General features: G+C 35.6%; 1 protein-coding gene across 1 annotated transcript; it reads right to left on the bottom strand.

Annotated features, from left to right (window-relative positions):
* Positions 1–5746: 5746 nt before the first annotated feature.
* On the bottom strand, positions 5747–10604 carry LOC132171151 (cysteine-rich receptor-like protein kinase 10). The gene is made up of 7 exons (XM_059582392.1): positions 9705–10604; positions 8139–8279; positions 7916–8046; positions 7272–7482; positions 6923–7160; positions 6573–6723; positions 5747–6459 (listed from the first exon to the last, which is right to left on the bottom strand). The coding sequence occupies exons 1-7, from the start codon at positions 10558–10560 to the stop codon at positions 6142–6144; spliced, it is 2046 nt and encodes a 681-aa protein (XP_059438375.1). The 5' UTR covers positions 10561–10604; the 3' UTR covers positions 5747–6141.
* Between the last annotated feature and the right edge of the window lie 4568 nt (positions 10605–15172).

Below are 15172 nucleotides of genomic sequence, written 5' to 3' on the forward strand. Positions count from 1 at the left end.
GACTTGATCGGGACTCTCCTAAGACCCCGCCGAGACCTGACCGGACCCGCCCCGGACTTGACCGGCACTTGCCCAGGAATTGATTGGGACCCTCCTTGGACCTGCAGAGACTCGCCCGGACCAGCTCAGGACCCCGCCAAGACTTGACCAGGACCTGATTAGGACTCGACCGAGCAGGTCCCCCGCTGGTCCCGAGCAAGTTTTGGCGGGGTCCCAAACAGGTCCCATGCAGGTTCGATAGGGTCCCGGGCAGGTCCCAGTCAACTCCTAGGCGAGTCCTGGGCAAGTCCCGATGGGTTCCAAGCAGGTCCGGACAGGTCCCGAGCGAGTTCCTGTCAAGTCTTAGGCGGGTCCCGATCAGGTCTTGGGCGGGTCCCGATCAGGTCTTGGGCAGGCCTCGGGCGGGTCCTAGGCAGGTCCTATGCAGGTCCCAGGCAGGTCCAGTCTGGTCTTGGGCGGGTCCCAATCAAGTCCCGGCGGGATCCTAGGCAAGGTCTAGGAGGGATCCTAGGTGGGGCCCGATCAAGTCTCGGGTGGGTTTCGTTAGGTCCCAGCGAGGTCCCGATCAAGTCCCGGGCGGGTCCCGGTCAAGTTCCGGTTAGGTCCTGGTGGGGTTTAGGGCAAGTCCCGATAAAGTCCCAAGTGGGTCCTGGTCAGGTCTCGATGAAGTCCCGGGTGGGTCACGGTCAAGTCCCGGTGGGTCCCGGTCAAGTCTCGGCGGGGTCTCGGGTGGGTCCTAGTCAAGTCTCGGCAGGGTCCCAGTCAAGTCCCGGGCAGGTCCCGGGCGGGTCTCGGTCAGGTCCTGGCGAGGTCCCAAGCAAGCCCTAGGCAAGTCTTGGGCAAGTCTCGGACAAGTCCCAAGCGGGTCCCAGTGGGGTCCTGGGTGGGTCTTGGGAAGATCTTGGGCAGGTCCCAGGCAAGTCCGGTTAGGTCCCGATGAGGTCTCGGGCGGGTCCCGGTCAGGTCCTTGGCGGGTCGCAGTCAAGTTCAGGGCGGGTCCTAGGCAAGTCTCGAGCGGGTCTTAGCATGGTCGATTGATTCCAAAATGAGATACTCAAAGTCGAAAAATAGTTTATGGTTTTCATAAAATTAAAGAAAAATTTTCGGTCAAATGGAAAATAGTTTCCGTTGACTATTATTTTATGTCGCGCCAAACACCCGAAAATACGTAAAACATTTTCCGTAAATCATTTTACAGCAAAACAAATGGAGCCTAAGACAGAAAAGAAGAAGAGCAAGCCAGAGTAGGCCATTGTTTTGATCATGCATCAACCTTACAAACAAGATTAAAATTTGTGAGGACGAAGTTTCAGCTGGTTGCGACTTTGCACCATCTAACACACCCCATAAAAATGATTGATGGAAGGATAATTCCGCTTAAATCTCATAATATATTTTAACATCTCTTCAAACTCCTAGAAGCTTGAGTTGATTTTTGTTTTTTTGTTTTTGTTTTTGTTTTTTTTTGTTTTTATTGGAGATAGCAGCTTTAGACATACCTGACATTAAAGAAACTACTTAAATCTTGATGTTATTTTGTGTGTGTTAGTTTTTACCTTATTTACCGTAATTGTGATATTTTTGAACGACATATTCAATTGATGAATGTACAATACAAGGAAATTATTTAAAAGAAGGTGGAATTTTTGTTTAATTTGCGCCGAGCCTTGAGAGAAAACCTCTGACCTCTCTCTAGTTTTCCTCTACGGTGAGTTCCTTTAGAGAGGATGGATGGTTTTCCATGCTTCTTCCACCCACCCCACCCCCTCTTCTTTTGCTTTTATGCACTTGTTTTTTTTTTTTTGGTCTCCTGTTTTTGGTCCCATCACCGGTTTCAGTAGCAACCACGCCACCCACTAGCCACCACCTTGTCAACTCTCCGCCTTATCCAGTCGTCACATTTTCCATTGTTATGGTTACCTTGGAAGTTTTAGATCCGGTCTAATCAAATCTAGATATATTCCTTTTGGGCTTGCCAAGTCAACGACGCGCCTCACCCCTGCCTTCTCCTGCCTCTCTACCACCTGTCGCCGCCCTCTTCATCGCAACACTGCCACCATGCACCAGTGCGTGACCTACATGCGCTTACGGGGAAACTTCACTCTCCTACGCGCGTTGCTTCCTCTCCACATATGCTGCTGTCTACTGATTTTGTGTTTTTTTTTGCAGTTTCTTTGTAACTTGTTTGAATAAGAATTGTCCAGACCCTTGGGTTGTGGATATGAACAGTTTCTTGGCTTTTGGGTTAACGAAGATGAGTTTCGGCATTGGGTTTTCTACTTCCAGGGCCAAGCAATATGAGCTACCTATGCATTAAGTTTAATCTGTCTTGAACAAATCTGTTGTTACAACTGAAGATTAGTCATGGGTAGCGGATATTGATGTCATAGATAAGTCTTGAATATCAGATTGTTATATATGTATCTAAGACTTGTAATCTTGTAGCTTCGGCTATAATTTTTGAAGAGCGTTTGCTATGTGATGTAAGAGCTTTATGCTCGCGATCCTTCATCAATTAATGAGATTTGAATGATTTTCCCTTAAAAAAAAAAAAAAAAAAAAATTATAAGAAGGTGGAGAGAATACAAAAAGACATGACAGATTAAATGAAATTTAAATATATTTAAATCTGATTTGATTCAATTACAATTAATGCTAAAATCAAATTCCATTATATAAAATTAAATATCGTAATATACTCTAGAAAAAGGTTGCTCTAGAGTAAATACCCATCTATAGCAATCGAGTCACGGAAACAGTAAAAATTCAAATATTTTATACTCTTGCCTTGCCCTGGCCTTGAAAGCTTTGAAGTTTCATTCTAGTATTTTGGGTAATTCTAAAAGTTTTTTTTGTGTTCCTCTAAAAATAAGATGGTTTTTAAAATTACATTTAATCAAAATTCAATAATAATCAATCATAAGCTCAATAGCAATTTTAAGAACCACGTCATTTTTAAAGGGACATAAGAATTTCTTGTAGCATTACTCTTTACACTATCCTCAACAAATTTACTAGTCAAAATAGTGTTTTTTTTTTTTTTTTTTTAACTCAAATCAGTTGTTCGATTCGGTCATGCAGATGTCAACCAGGGTGCCCTTCTTATGGTCGTCAAGGTGGGGCCGATGGAATCTCCACGATAACTTTCTTTATCATTTCCTCGTACAATTTAATTATTCTTTCAATAAATGTTAGGGAAAAGAGAGAGAAAAGAGAAAATCCTTTAAAATTATATCAAATAAATGCTAGAGAAAAAAAAAAAGAGGAAAAATAAAACCTTTTTATATTAAAATAATATTAAGGAAAGCAAAAGTGTTATCATAGATTCACGAAATATGTTCCCTAGTTTAACCGAGACTAAGGAAATTTGTTGCAGGTGATTTTTAAGAACATAGCAGCAGTTTTCTTGAATCTCATTCTATTTTCTAAATGTAAGAGAAAGTCCTAAAAAATTCACTAAAGTATACTTCCTTAAAAGTAAGAGTACTAGCAACAGTTTTCATTTAATTTTTCCTAAATTTAAGCAATAAATTACTTTTTGCTTCTCTATTTAAATACACTTCACAATAGCTTTTCTTACATTTTCCTATATCATCAAAATATTATTTCTTTACAAAATACAAGTTTTATACTGACCCTCATATTTTTTACAAAATCCTAACATAATTTTCAATGAAATTCAAAAAAGTAAAAAATAAAAGATAAATGTTTATATTAAAATAATGTATAAGAAAACTCTTTTGATCCCCTAAATATTGAGCACAACTGTTGCATGTGACTTTTCTATTTTTTTAAGATATTCTTTATGGATAAGGAAGATAATTAATTACAGAGTGCATGTTCCTAGTGTTTCCTAAATAAATCAAAGCGACACCGATTAAAGAAAAAATGCAAACCGAGAAACAAGGACCTGAAGCCAAGGTTTGGACCAATTATACTTTTCGGAATGAATGCAGATGTTACTCAAAATCTTATCGTGGTTTAATTATGACTCGGATACTTTAATAAAGGAGTGACACTTTAGTCAAAGCGAGAGAGACTTTCATTTACCACTTTTCTTTTGTGATGCTGACTGAAGACCATGTAGTCATCGATAACGGTGATAACCTAGCAATTGAAGCCTTGTAATTAGTTACAAGGCAATTGATGGATCAGAATTTTCTAGAATTCTTTGCTTGACCGTCCATTGTATCTTAAGGGTTCAAAATCAAATCCTCTTCAATTTTTAAAATTTAAAAAATCAAAATGTGTTTTTGACTTTAAGAAGGAAATGAAGATGAGTTTTTTGGAATGGGGCGATTCGGTCCACACGTTACAAGAAAAAATCTTCACGTTTACATGGAAAATTCAATGCGCGTGGACCGCCAGGAAGCAACCTTTTGGTTTCGTGGGTTTTTGTTTATCACTTCTCTCTCAATCAACCTTTCCTTTTATCTCAAGAGACTCGAGCATTAACCAAAGAGGCAAAGAATGTGAAACCGCTTGGTCAATTTGGACGTGGAAGTATTCAGCTTCGATGAAATTAACTATTAAGCACACTACTATGAGAAATGTTGAGATAACAAATTCATCATTAAATCTATGAAACTTATATATATATATATATATATCCAATTTAGTATTTATATTATATTAATTAGAGCATTTCCAGCTATTTTCCTTTTTTTTAAAAAAAAAAGAAAAAAAGAAAAATTAGGAAATAAAACTATTTTTTGTTCCATATCCAAATACATTCCATTATCTTTTTTATATATCAATTAAATATTGATTTTTTACAAAATATAAGTTCCTACTTACCCTCAACATTTTTACAAAATTTTAACGCAATCTCCAATAAATAACAAAGAGATGATAAGCTCTTTTAGTTTCCTACACATTTATTAGAACGGTAGCATTTCCAATGTTTAGAGAACCGACCTAAGTGATTTTTTGTATTATTATTACTATTATTATTATGATTATTATTATTATTATACACTTTCCCTATATGTAATAGGGAAGGAAATGAAATGAGTTATAGGAAAGCTGCTGGGAATGCTTTTAGATTTTTTTTTTTCTCAGTCCTCCAAGGTAAAATTCCTGTACATTTTTTTTTAAGGGAAATTTTCAAGCTTTCATTAACTCAATTTTTTTTTAATTATTATTTTTTTTTAGAGAAACTCCTGTACTAATGTTGTGCCACATCATTTTGTAGAAGCTTTTTTTTTTTTTTAGAACTTTTTGTAAGCCCATCATTTCTCTTTTACTATTAGTTGAAATTGTTATTGTGGTCTTTCATTTGATGAAGTTCTTGTTATTTACTTCTTAAGTTTGGTTTTTGATGGTATTTGGATACCAATTTACATCGACATTGGAATTGTGTTGATGAATTTTTAGTTCTTCTGATTGTATTGTTTCAATTTTCGAATTATTGTAGTGACAGTTATCATGCCTTTGGGATTTGGAACGTGACAAACCATCTCAAAAAGGAGAAATGTTGATCATATTTCCAGTAATTAACCAACCAATTCCGTATGTATGCAGCATACATAAAGGAAACCTGATGATAAAGTTCATTCGGTTAAGTGAGCTTGAGCAAAGATGATGAGGAGCTCTAGTACTATTCAAATTGTCCTTAGCATTTAGGCCTAAAAAGAACCTATAAAAACAAAAAAAAAAAAGTCATTTTCATACAAAACCCAACATCATATGAAAAAGAATGCAGACAGCCTAAAATTAATGAAAAGTATAATGGGAGTTTATGATGTGTCTTGTAATTTGCATGATTATAGGAGGACGGAAATAGTTAGAAACTTATTCTTGCTCTAATAAACACGTACAGGTCATATTCCGTGACAATATATATCAGAAATCATGCATTATATCTAGACTACAATTCCCAGAACAAAACCCAAGCCTCTGAGGGTTTTTGGCCGCCTATAATTGGTTCACTTAGGACTTTCAGTCGATCGGTTGAGGGGTTGTCCTAAAGATACTTTCAACTTGAGGTCAATGAGGTGTCAACCAACCAAACTAATAATTCGGTAGAAACATTGCCAATGAGGAGTTAGATTAAGGTAGTTGATCTTGGGGCATCAGATGTTCATGGGAAGTGAAATTTACATACAAACATGGGTATTATAGCCCCCCTTCCACAAAACACTACCTAGGATATAACTCACTGATTGAAACTTCACAATTAGTAATTCCTCCGCAATTGATGTCCAATACTTGCAGTGATGTGGCCGACTGAACATTGCTCTGCATAAAGCTTGCAGGTTGTGTAGGTACAGGGAGAGCCACAGAATCGCTATTAAGCATGAGAACAATTGAAGTCATTTCTGGTCTGTCAGCTACATTTTGTTGAACGCATAGCAAACCAATGTGAATACATCTCATCATTTCAGTTATTGGACCACTCTTCATTAGTGTGGGATCTATGAGATTCGAAGTTGTCCCTTCCCTCCAATTTCTCCATGCCTACATAAATATATCAATGCGTCACATCCATGTTAAACAAAAGTGCTGTATATTAATTTTCAACTTCTTTTTTAATAAAAAGTCAGGAATGTTGTACTAATTGATATACATACATAGCTAAGAAGGTATTCCATATTCTCTACATCACGAAAATTAGTAATTTTCTGACCACTTATAATCTCCAGAATTAGGATACCAAAACTGAAGACATCTGATTTTGTCGAGAATTGTCCAAACATTGCATATTCTGGAGCCATATATCCGCTGCATATCAATATCAATAAACTTTGCTTCAGTTTGAATGCATGGTAACATAGTTGTTAATGATTATGTTAAAACCATTTAATTTCAATCTTTTCTATGGCTATCTTGGCATGTTAATCCAATGCAAATGACCTATTTATATCAATTATACAGGCATGCATAGTTGTAGACATTATCTCTAACTTGTTTTGATACTTACTAGGTTCCCACAATTCTATTTGTACTGCCTTCAGTTTGATCTAATACGAATAATCTTGCCATGCCAAAATCTGAAATTTTAGGATTCATATTTGCATCTAATAGAATGTTGCCAGTTTTGAGGTCACGATGAATAATCCGAAGTCGGGAATCTTCATGAAGGTATAAAAGCCCTCGAGCAATGCCACCTATAATTTTATACCGCCTTCCCCAATCTAAGTCTGCACCCTTCATGGGATCTGCATATTGATCAAGTCATATTTTTTAGTCAAATATTTAAAATTTGCTCATTTTTGGTACCTAAGTGAAAGTATTTCAATCACAATGTATGAGTAGAAATTGAGTGGTACCAAATATATAGTAATCAAGGCTTATTTTAGGCACAAACTCATAGATAAGAAGTCTTTCATTTCCTTCCAAGCAGAATCCAAGAAGCCTAACTAAATTTCGGTGTTGGAGCTTGGCCACTAGTAGGACCTCATTCTTAAATTCCACATCCCCTTGTCCAGAGTTCCTTGATAATCTCTTCACAGCGATTTCTTGTCCGTTTGAAAGCCTACCCTGAATATATGTGAGATTATAAGTAAAACATTGGAAGTAAACTTCAATTAATTACAAGGGAAAATTACACTTTATCACCCCAAAGTTTGGGGCGATTTTCAATTCGACCTCCAATGTTTCAATTTTTGCAATGCACCCCCTCAAAACTTGCAATTTTTTTTTTTTTTTTTAATAAAAAAAAAAAAAAAAAAAAATTAGGGGCAATATGAGAATTTTAGGATAACATTGGTCGAATTGAAAAAATTTCTTGACTAGTTAAAGTACCCTGAATATGTACTTTAACTAGTCATTAGAACAATTTGCCATTTACGGTTCATATAATCCAAACATCAAATGCTTCAGAAATGTCAGATTTTGATGCACTAAATTTTTGTGAACTTAAATTATTAGAAACTTTACAAAAGTAAACAAACAAGGAAAAGGAATCTTGTACCTTGTAAACGACGCCGAATCCGCCTTCACCAAGCTTATTATCATCTGAAAACTTGTTGGTGGAAATTTCAATTGTAGCAAGATCAAATTGCAAGGACTCTACAGTTGAAATATCATCATTTGCATGCGCAGCTACACCACAAAACGGTAAATGTAAGTAATAACAAGTTAAACATCAGGAAATATGAGATTAATGCACAAAATCAAAATTATGTATTGTTTACCATTCTCTTGCTGTATAGCATTGTACTTTTTTCTTGCTCTCCTATTAATTACAAAGCAGTAGCCGATAACAAACAGCACAATCGAGACAGAAATCGGACCGACAATGGCAACAATTGTCAACACTGAGATTGTATCTTTTCCTGCATCAACAATTTTTACTTGCGTTGATAAGCTAGAATGCAAGATGATTTATAAGTAGAAGTGCTTCTAATTAAATATGACATGCAGTAGATTATCTTAATTAAGAGCATGTTTAGGATTGTGTTGAAAAGTAAAGCATTTAAAGTAAAAAAGAATTTTTTAGAAAAAATCTTCAATTTTAAACTTTTTTTGAAAGTGCGTTTTGAATATTTTTTTATCAAACATACGAACTTTTTGTTTAACACAACTTTTAAAGTATTAAAAGTACTTTTTATACTTCTTAATCCAATCCAAAGAAACTTTAAAATCACCACTAAATTTTAGATGAATCATACTTGAATTTTGATTCAATAGTAATTTTGAAAGCCACATCAGCTTTAAGAGAATTTTAGAAGGATAAAAAGATGGTACTTAACATTACTTGCTTAAATTAACTATCAAGGGTGGCAAAACAATAACTAATATTCTAAAGTAGAAACTAAAAGTAAGCAACATATATATATATATATATATATATATATAAATTGGTAGCATCACATACTATCTTAGAAGTTTGGCTTGATACAAAGAACTTCATTAAATTTAAATGGCTGAAATCATGAAATCAAGCTAATGATCACCTCATCTTTTTTCCCGTTTTCGTAGGTAACTTCTTCGATGCAGACAAGAAAATAATTGATCTGGTGCTTGTGATGGCTAATTAGTGGATTGATGTTCTGTTTATATTTGACTCATAAGCTGACCCACTTTCAATAATTAACTTACTTAATTTGTCGTGACTTTCACATCCTGCATGAGTGAGTGTTACCTAATTTTTCCAATCTTCTGAAATGCGAATGGCTCGTACAAAGTGATATATAATTCCCCCGGCCCCAATTCCTCCTTTTCACCCTTATCCGAAAACACAGACAAACACATAATGCACAGTTTCTGAAACCGCGTTTTTTTTTTTCCCCTTAATACTATTAATTTCATTTTTTTTTTTTTGAATAAAAAGTCAACATTAAAATATTCTCACTTTTTTTATTTTTTATATTATATTTTTTATTATTATTTAAATAAAAAATTTCAGGTCACCTTTTTATACTAAATATATATTTTTTTCCACACATACCGCTACAATATCTCAGAGAAAAGGGTTTAACAGTATCAATAATTAAGATCAATTAAAGAGCAGTCATACTTTCAGCAGCAAAAATCTTTTGAATACAAAACCGGAAAAAAGGCACTAAACTTAAGAAAAATAAGGAGAGAAAACAGTAAAACACCAAAAAAAACAAGAGATCGAAAATATATGCTACTCAATACTCATGTATGCTCCTAAGAGCTCAGACCAGTATTCGATCGTCTATGTTGATTTTCAACTCCAAATATATCCTTTAAAAAAAAAAAAGAGAAAAGAAAAGAGAAGGAAAAAACTTTACCTTTGGGTGCTGTTACCGATCCCGGGGGTGGAGGAACAAGTGCCGGAGTAGAAGGCGTTGGCGCCGATGTGTTTAGTGACTGGTAAAACGGGTAAACTTCAAACCTAACGTTACAACTAGGAAACAGAATTCTGCCTCCTTGCTTTCCCCCACAACAACCCGGCAGACTCGCTATCGCTCTCTGGAGACAGCTATTGCAATCGGAGCGCGAGATGTCCAGCGTGCACTGGGCAAGGGTGTACAGAGTTTGCAACGCTGTGAAGTTGGCTTCTTTCGTGCCAAACTTCTTGGCTCCGGCCCCAACGTTGGAAATCCCGCTTGCCAAGTCGTTCATCGTTGTCCTCACCAGCTGGTCAAACCGGCTCGGCTCCGACACATTAACCGTGTTCCACATGTAAATGCCCGGGTCGGTGACCATGCTGGAGAAGAAATACTGCTTTGCGTAGCGTAACATGCAGTATTCGTACCAAGCCACGGCGTCTTTTGCCTTGGGGCAGCGTTCGACCACGTCTTCAGTTGCGCCGGAAACGCAGTCTCGGCAGTCGGCAGCGGAGATGTCTCCGCGGCAGAGGAAGAGGCCGTAGACCGTCTCGACGGAGTTGGGCGTTGAGGCGGTGGTGTTGTAAAATCCCGTGGCTCGGGTGGCGTTGGAGGAGAGGGAAGCGAGGAGGTGCTTGCTGTTGTTTTCATAAGTGCTGTTGGTGGTGAAAGTGGTTGCGTTTGGGCAATCGTGGAAGAGGTAAGTTGCAGCAGCCTCAGTTCTGGTCTGGCTAAGGAAGGCGATCAGTAAGGGGAGAACAAAAAGGGTCGACAAGCAGAGGTTGAAGCCAGGCGAGCCCATTGTTATCATCACCATTAACCTCTTGCTTCTGGCCTTTCAGCTATGGCTTTTAATGCCGTTTATTTTTGGGGTTGAGGGGCATTGAATAAGATGATTGCTCGATCTCATAAATAATACCTCTACTCTTACGTCAAGGGATGATTCACAAGAAAGTCAGCATATTTTGTCTTCGCCGTAAGGAAAACGTAATATGTAAGAACGTTCAAATTGGTTAGTTCGGTCAACATCTGAGCAGATTTTTCAGAAAATATTTTTGCTGTAGAGTACTAATTAACTAACCAAATTTGATGGGCATTCTATACACAGCTAACCAAACATTTAAAAATAAAAAATAAAATAAATTATTTCCTTCTGAATTGAAAAATCAAAACATTAACAAACAAATTTTTTCATTTACAAAAAATTTAAAATTTATTTCACTTTTATGTCACGCTATCACACTTTTTCCAAAATACAAAAAAATCCTCTTAAAAATTTTTAGTAAAAAATTATATTTTGTCCTTAAATTTTCTTTCAATTTCAATTTAATTCCTAGGTTTTCAATTTCGACCTATTGTCTAAGTAATAAACGAGTCAATTGTACATGCTAAGTCATTCATGGTTGTTCTCACCAGCTGCTTAAACCGGCTCCAATACATGAACCGTGTTCCACATGTAAATGCCAAGGTTGGTAAACATGCGCTAGTGAGAAAAAACATACTGGTTTGCATGTCTTAAATTTTTAAAATAAATAGTAATTTAACATGTTGTTAGCTGTCAAAGTCGTATTCAATTCGCAGCAGTTTCAGTTTCGGCTAGGTAAGAAAGGCGATCAGCAAGGAGAAGAGCAATTACCAAGAGGGTCGTCATGCAGAGGTCGAAGCTATGGGTTTTGAGAAATAGGATATTAATACACAAATTAACATTAATTAGGATCCATTTATTTTTGCTAGTGGCTGGATGTTTATCCAAACCGGACTAGCCAGAGCCAAGTTTTAAACCAGCTGGGACCAAACAAAGAGTTACCAACTCTTTAATGTAGTCTGACTAAAAGTCTGTTTGAGATTGTGTCTGAGGGGCTTAAAAGTGCTTTTAACAATCAAAAAGTCTGTTTGAGAAAAAAAACTTGTTTGGTAAAAATAATTAAAAGCGCTTTTAAGTGTCCAAAAAGCTTAAAATTTGTACTTTTGACAAAAGTTTTATTTTAAAGCTTTTGTCCAAAAACACTTTTTAACTTAAAAATTTTATTTATCAAATACAATCTCAAATAGGCTCTAAGACTTTCTATAACATTATCAACGACTCCCGCATCTCACGTAGTATTCGTCATGTCACACATCTCATATAATCCCATTTTTAATAAATATAAATCGATTTTGTAAAAAGCCCTGTGCGTGGAAAATAAAAATGTTGAATTTCTATTTTTTTTTTTTGAGAAAAAAAAAACAAAACAAAAAATAATTTTAAAATTTTATTTTACAAACTGGCATAATAGATTAGTAGTTTACTCATATATCGCACTCTCCACTACTAGTTAATTGCAACATCATGGCGATTATTTTATCACATCATTAGAAATCATTTGGTATCCTATAAACCGTACGTAAGATATAATAAAATAATAACTAGTAAATCATTCCTCTCTATTTCGCCCATTCAATCATCTATTGCTTAATTTTTTTTTTTTTGGCAAATCATATAAAAAATTCTTAGGTCAACGCGCTTTTATTAAAAAAATTTTAGGTATTTTTTTTTTGAAAATTTAGTCTCTAGGTAACTCAAAATTACTAAAAACTCCATACCGTCAATTTTTGTTAACTGCCGTTAGTCCACTCAAAACTCTCCATTTTATTTTATTAAAATATTAATTTTTTATTAATTTAATTTTAAAAGAATTAATCTTAAAAAAAAAAAAAAAAATTTGGAAATTAATGGCGGGGTTGGCGTTACCACCTGTAGCCTGTTTTCCCTAAGGGGTGGTTGAAGGCCACCCCTCCACTGAGGGTGAGCTGCAGAGAGCCACCAGGGGTGGTTTGGGGTGTTCGCGACCCACCCCATTGGGGTTTCCTGAGGGGAGGCTGTGAGCCACCCTAAGAGATACAAAACACCTTGCAGTGATGGGGTGGCTCAAGCCATCCCAAGGGTGGTCAACCCACCCCTGGGGTGGCTTGCGGCCACCCCTTAGGGGTTGGGGGCTGGCCAGGGGTGGCATGGCCACCCTTCAATTTTTTTTAAAATTAAATTAATAAAAAATTAATATTTTAATAAGATGAAACGGTGAGTTTTGAGTGGACTAACGTCAATTAACAAAAATTGACGGTAGGAAGTTTTTTAGTAGTTTCGAGTGACCCAGGGACTAAATTTTCAAAAAAAAATACCCAAGGAATTTTTAATAAAAGCGTGTTTATCTAAGGATTTTATATATGATTTCCCCCCCCCTTTTTTTTTTTTTTAAATATGCATGTAGAAAAAATAAATAAATAAAATGAGGGTTTTTTTACTCTCCATCAAAATAGAAGAAAAAAATGAAAAACCAATGGAAAATGCTTTCAAACACTAAGTTAAAAACGGATCATTAAGCTAAACATTGTGCATAATAATTTATACTCCTTGTTAAAATATATAAAAATATAAAGAGAAAAAGCAAGAAAAAAAGATATAAATTAATGTGACTCAATTTATGACCTACGTCCACACATTAAAACATCTATTTAGCTACATATTTTTTTAATATATTTAATAATATATAATATTTTATTTATAGAAAAAAGTATGAACCTTACAAATATTTATCCTTCAACATTAATAATAAAGAATTTATGATGTAGTCGTCGTTTTATGGTTTTGTGGGGTTTTAACTTTGAAATCAGCGTGTCAGTGGCTGTTACCGTGTTACGTCCTAAGCCTTCTCATAAAAGTCTCGGGGCCACTGTACATGGATGGCTGCCATGCTGGGACCATTTTCACATTCAAACCTGAAGATATTTAAAGCCATGGAGCATTTTTCCTTTGAAAATTCGCGGTTATAGACCAAGCATTCACGTCACACTCTAAATTTATGTGAACAAAAAAAAAAAAAAAACATTTTTTTGTTTAAGTGTGACCCACCCTTAAAGAAAAAAATTTGTGAAAGAGGGATGGCTGGATCCACTCCTGATGTGACCCACCCTTCACTCTATTGGATTTCAAAGAAATTCTTAAACCAATGAACGACCTACACGTAGCCATTATATTGAAGATAATGAGTGCAATGGTTGTCTGTCTTCCACATCGAAAACCTTTTCTTACGTGTCTCATACAGTGAATATGTAACACCCCCAAATTATTTTACCTGCATGACAATTTGGAGTGATACTACAAGACCTTACGACCACAACTGTAACAAAAACTGGCAACATGTATTTGTAATCTAACATCATCAAGTCTGAATCATATCCCAATGCAAGTACTTGCCATGTAAGAAATAAGTATTGCTTCAGCCTTCTTTCAATAGTTGATGTTGTTGTCAAATGAGTGTTCAAATAGGTTCATCTTTATCTGTATATCTTTTATTTATGTTACCATTATATGCGGCCTTATTGAGAGGACCGAGATACTTGTTTGTCTTATTTTTTACTGTTTGTTTGTAATTTTGTATTGTTGTTTTCGTTTTGAGTTTATTGTTGGAGAGTCTACCATTTTTTCAATTTTCTGTTGTTTAGAATTTTTCGCTCTTTCTTCTTTTCGAATCAAGAGTGGTAAGGATCATCCCTTATAACTCTTTCCCGAATTCAATTAAAAAAAAAAAAAAGGTTCACAGTTCCAATCACTATCTTTAAAAGCATACTAAACCCTTCAAAAGATCGACATAATAAGTAATATCGATCCATAACAACTTATATTAATTAGGTAGTTGTGTCCTGTTACTCGTTTTGTCTTGGTGGGCTTGGATGAAAAGTAGACACTAGACAGATGGGAAGGAGGGACAAAAAAAAGAAAAAGAAAAAGTGTTTTAACTTCACAAATGGGCTATGTTTTGACAACGGACCCAGTTTAAATTTGGTATTATCGCTTGGCACATGACAATGTTCATAGTTCATAGTTCCATAAAAGTACGAATTATTCATCATTTAGAGTTTACAATTTACAAGCCCACTAAGTCACAGGTCCATCCAAAAATAAACTACTCCTTTACCGTAAAAGTCTAATATATTTATAATGCTATATAGCCTATATTCAAGATTCCAATCTCTCTCTTTTATCTCTTTAAAAGTGATGTGACCTTTAACTTTGTCATTAGATTTGAGAATTTTTGTTTTGGCATTTTGCTGTAATTTCTGCTGATTTTATTTATTTTATTTATTTATTTTTTTATTGGAGAATATGAACTTCTTCTTACAACTACCTTCTTATTTTTTTTCTTCTATTCAAGATATATAATCGGATGTTAAATTCTACTGCATATTCCTTGCCTAAATGTATCACATATACATGACCCATTTCCTATGATACAATTTCAGTTTATCACCATGCTATAAAACACGAAGGGGGGCAATCTTGTGAGTAGTCATCATCGAGGTGAAAGACTGGAAACAATAAGGTGATTTATAAAAGGATTAGTTATGGGAATGTGATCAGTCTGAATGACTCGAGCCACAACAAATAGAGA

Source organism: Corylus avellana, chromosome ca2 (assembly GCF_901000735.1).
Source record: "Corylus avellana chromosome ca2, CavTom2PMs-1.0".
NCBI lineage: Eukaryota > Viridiplantae > Streptophyta > Magnoliopsida > Fagales > Betulaceae > Corylus > Corylus avellana.